General features: G+C 39.5%; 1 protein-coding gene across 1 annotated transcript; it reads right to left on the bottom strand.

Moving 5' to 3' along the window:
- Positions 1-2360: 2360 nt before the first annotated feature.
- CLDN8 (claudin 8) lies at positions 2361-3119 on the bottom strand. The gene has a single exon (XM_007126469.1). The coding sequence runs from the start codon at positions 3065-3067 to the stop codon at positions 2390-2392; it is 678 nt and encodes a 225-aa protein (XP_007126531.1). The 5' UTR covers positions 3068-3119; the 3' UTR covers positions 2361-2389.
- Positions 3120-4488: the final 1369 nt, after the last annotated feature.

Below are 4488 nucleotides of genomic sequence, written 5' to 3' on the forward strand. Positions count from 1 at the left end.
GGCCACTGAGCCTGCGCGTCCGGAGCCTGTGCTCCGCAACGGGAGAGGCCACGGTGGTGAGTAGGCCTGCGTACGGCAAAAACAAACAAAAAAACAACAAAAGGCTGGTGGCTTAGAAGATTGGACCTTTTTTCTTCTCCAAAATGCTTAGTTAGTTTTTCTTTATTTCTGCTCTTATGAATGTTTTGACACAAAATTGCCTAAGGTAAATTAGTATTAGGCTATTGGAAAATCACCAATCTCAGAAAAAACACGAAAAGTTTTCACAACTAACAGTAGTTAAGCAAGTCATTTTCACATACAAAAGTCAGTTTGTAAACTAGACATTGCTGAAGAAAATCTACTTGCCCTGAAGAAAACGAGCATGGACGGTGAAGTCAGACAGTCCTTATTTTTTCTCCTGACTCTATTAGGTAGTCAGTAAACTGTTCTCAGGGACCCTCCTCCGTGACTGAACTAATCATATCAATCTCATAAAAGATTTAATGATATAATTCATATAAAGCAGTAGAGGTCCTAGTATATAATACATGTCCCTAAAACATTACCCACTGTTATTAATTAATACTATTTCTCAGAGGTGGAAACATATTTAGCTATGGAAATTTTTAACATAAATGGCTATTACAAACATAATGTATATAGGATATAGATTTTTGGGGGGAACCTATAGTATTATCTTAATAAATTACAAATATATTATCTGCATCAAATATTAGTATGGGAATCCACTTGTAAGGTTGTTAAAAGATATATGATACTTTATATTCTCAAAAATTAATGCTGAATCTATCTTTATCTTTCCAATGTGACTTTGATAGTCTTTTTTCACAATTGCAAAGCTGAAAATATCAAGTTTTTTAACTCTACAAGTTAATAAAGTAGAAAAAGTGGAGAATAATGAAAGAGTATAAACTTAATATAAAAAGGCACAATTTATTAATACAAAAGACATAAAGCAGGTAACATACATAGTCATTTAAGGTAGAAAAATGTAGATACAAACTTTCAAATCAGATTAACTGTTGGATCAAATTTGGGGAAAACACAAGATATAGTAATTCTATACCTTAGTAAAGTTGAACAGAAATGGAACAAATGGGGCTTCCCTGGTGGCGCAGTGGTTGAGAGTCCGCCTGCCGATGCAGGGGGCACGGGTTCGTGCCCCGGTCCGGGACTATCCCACATGCCAAGGAGCGGCTGGGCCCGTGAGCCATGGCCGCTGAGCCTGCGCATCTGGAGCCTGTGCTCCGCAACGGGTGAAGCCACAACAGTGAGAGGCCCGCGTACCGCAAACAAAACAAAACAAAACAAACAAAAATGGAACAAATAAAAAATTTTATCTTTGAAGGACTTAAATGACAATTTTGACTTAAGTATCCACATAGGAGAAGATGCAGTTCACAAAGGACAGCTCAGTTTTGTTTTTTAGTAAGCAAATACATATTATTTTTCTCTTCTGTTATTTACATTAATGAAAACCCAAAGTCTGTATACAAATAGTTATTAAAATATTCATATACATATATGATTTCTTGTCAAAATGTATCCTTCTCCAGCCACAAAAACTTAAAAAGAAAAAAAAGAAAATTTCACTTTCCTGAAGTCTTTAATGTTTCTAAGACTATGGTTTTATCTTTCTTCTTAGCATAGCTCTGGAAAAGCAGTTGGAATGCAAAGCCCCTTGACAAAATATCTGCCTGTTAAAAGCTGTTCATTTAATATACAAGAAAAGGAAGGCCTCTGGGGAATGAGGATAAAGGAGTTAGGATTTCTAACTCCTAGGCTGAAAAATAGGATCTCCAAAAACCATTTAGTTCCCTTTACACTGCTGATTAAAGCCTTCATTTTAACCTTCATTATAAATCAAGTGCATTCATCACTAAGCTGTTTTTAAACAATTAATATTAACCTTCTTCAATCTTATCCCTGGTTCCCCTGAAAAGCAATAGTTGAATTCTATTTATTCAGTGTAATGAATCAGTGTGTCATTTAAAATAGAACGATATAAGCCTGTCTCTATTTATGCGGAATAAAAATGTCACTCTCATCTATATGCATAACACTATGCCATAAAGAAATCACAGTTGTAAAATGATCGTCTTTAACAATGTCATTTTAAAGTAACTGATCAAAGGAGAAAACAGCATGAACCATTTTAGAAAACAAATGACTGTACTTTCTAGAACAATCAGAGCAATGCGTATAATATCTCATTCGGCTGAAATCGCTTATAGAATCGTAAAGAGCTGATGCACAGTTCCTGTAATTCATAGCAAGCAGTTAAGAACAGCAAATCAGTGTCTTTTGGGGGGGGCTCCATTTTTAGAAAATAGTGGATGTTTTGGTCATCTGCATGGCTTTATAGGTAGTTTAAAAACATACACAACTACACATACTGACTTTTGGAGTACACACTCGGTGACTTCTTTTCCATGTGATAGCTTTTCTGGGTCGCTCGGTGGGAAGGTATGGAATACCTGTAGCTACCGCTCTTTTCACTGCAACAAGAAACACAACAGAACAGTGCCCCTCCAGAGATCAGCACCAGCGCCGTGGTCCAGCCTATGTAGAGGGCTTCTCCCAGCTCACGTTTTTGGGCAATATCCACTATTGGGTTGTAGAAGTCTCTGATGATGGAATTGGCAACCCAGCTCACAGGGGTGAGCACCACAAGGCCAGTAACGATGAAGACTACCCCAGCTGTTAGCAGGATGTAACCCTTCACCTTCTCGTCGTCCCCGGTGCATCTCGTGCACTTCATGCCAAGGACTGCCGCCATGAAAGCCAGGAAGGACAGCACACAGGCAGCACACATCAGTCCTCTGGATGCCTGTAGGTCCGGAGAGAGAGCCAGCAGGGAATCGTAGATTTTGCACTGCATTCTGATATTAGCGTGCCTCATGCAATTCATCCACAGTCCTTCCCAGAGGTTTTCAAAAACCACAATGTTGCTTCCAATGAAGGCAGACACTCTCCACTGAGGCATGACGGTGACAGCCACCGTGCCCACCATCCCAACACCACCAAGCACCAGTCCGGCGATTTGCAGGGCATAGGTAGCCATTCTCCTCCAGGATGGGTTTTATCTGACTGGACTCCTGAGCGGGTTGGGCTACTCTGAAGCAAGGTTCTCTGCGCCCCAGGGGAGAAGAGTTTTCCTCTAGTAATGAACTCAGAACTCAGTGGTGTTTCAAATAAGAGCTGCTGTGCTACTTCCAACCAGATTAAATCCAGCGTTGGCTGGCTGAGGTGCCCACTCACCCTCACTCCACTGACTACCGCAGGGAAACTTACAAATCAGGTGGGGCAACTTTCTCAGCCAGTAAGAGGGGGATGGTAACTCAGGTGTGTCTAAGCCCTCAAGAGATACTTTGCAACTGCTTGACCTGCACGTAAACATTCTTTGTACTTCTCATTTGTCCAAGAAGACAGCAGTATATTTACCTGGAGGCATAATTAGGAATGTTTGCACTGTCATCAAGAAATGCACCAATCCCTTGAGAGGTGAAAGTTGCAACTTGTACTGGCAATGCGGAAACTTTTAGTCAGAGCTGCCGTGACCAAGACGCAAAATAAAATCTCTGCCTAAGAACTTTGCTAGGAATGTCACAGTGCCAAAGTGAAAGGAGAGAAGAGGGTTGCTAGATTGCTTATACCTGAGAGACCACATTCTTTGGGACACATAGGATCCAAGTGGTTGATTTAATTTGTCTACAACTTCAAAGCAAGCTTGACTGTAGTGAAATCAGGGAACAGATCATGCCAAAGGACAAAATAAGGCTAAAGTAATTAAATATACAACATTGTCCTCCTCCATGGCACCGAACACATGTTGTTTTCTTTTGAGCCAGGGAGACTACTCATTAGTATTTTCCTGATAATCTTGATTTCTAAGGAAAAAAAAATTGCAAAAACAAGAAGAAGGAATCCATGTGATTTTCTTCTGGTTTCTTCTTCTGGATTCTTATGTAGCAAGCACTCACAATAGCAATTAAATGATGCAATGGCTTACAGGTTGCTAGCTTATTCTGCGGTTCTGTGTTTACTACTCTGTCTTCCTAGACCTAAGCAACTAGAATTCTACAGATGGTACAAGCATCCTAAGTCTATACAAATGGTTGATATTTCTAAATAAGTATTTACAGGACAAAAAGACTATATTCACTGAATCAACTAAATTTGTCAGTTAAACTTGTCTTTAATACCGTGTCTGCAGGAGGAGGTAGAAACCCCTAATGTAATGCATTTCCAACGGTCTCATCTCAAAATAATAACGATGACAACAGTGGAGCTAAAATAAACATACATGTTGATCTGGGAAAACTCCACTAGCAATTTTCTTCTGGAGGGCACCTTGAATGCACTGTCCTGTCTTTCCAAACTTCAAACGCTAATTTCCTTTCATTTTTGCATCATAAAAATGATCTTTTATTTACAATTTTACTTCTTCTCTGCTTCCTTGTACTACCTTAAATCTGAGTATGG

This window comes from Physeter macrocephalus, chromosome 8 (genome assembly GCF_002837175.3).
Source record: "Physeter macrocephalus isolate SW-GA chromosome 8, ASM283717v5, whole genome shotgun sequence".
Lineage (NCBI taxonomy): Eukaryota > Metazoa > Chordata > Mammalia > Artiodactyla > Physeteridae > Physeter > Physeter macrocephalus.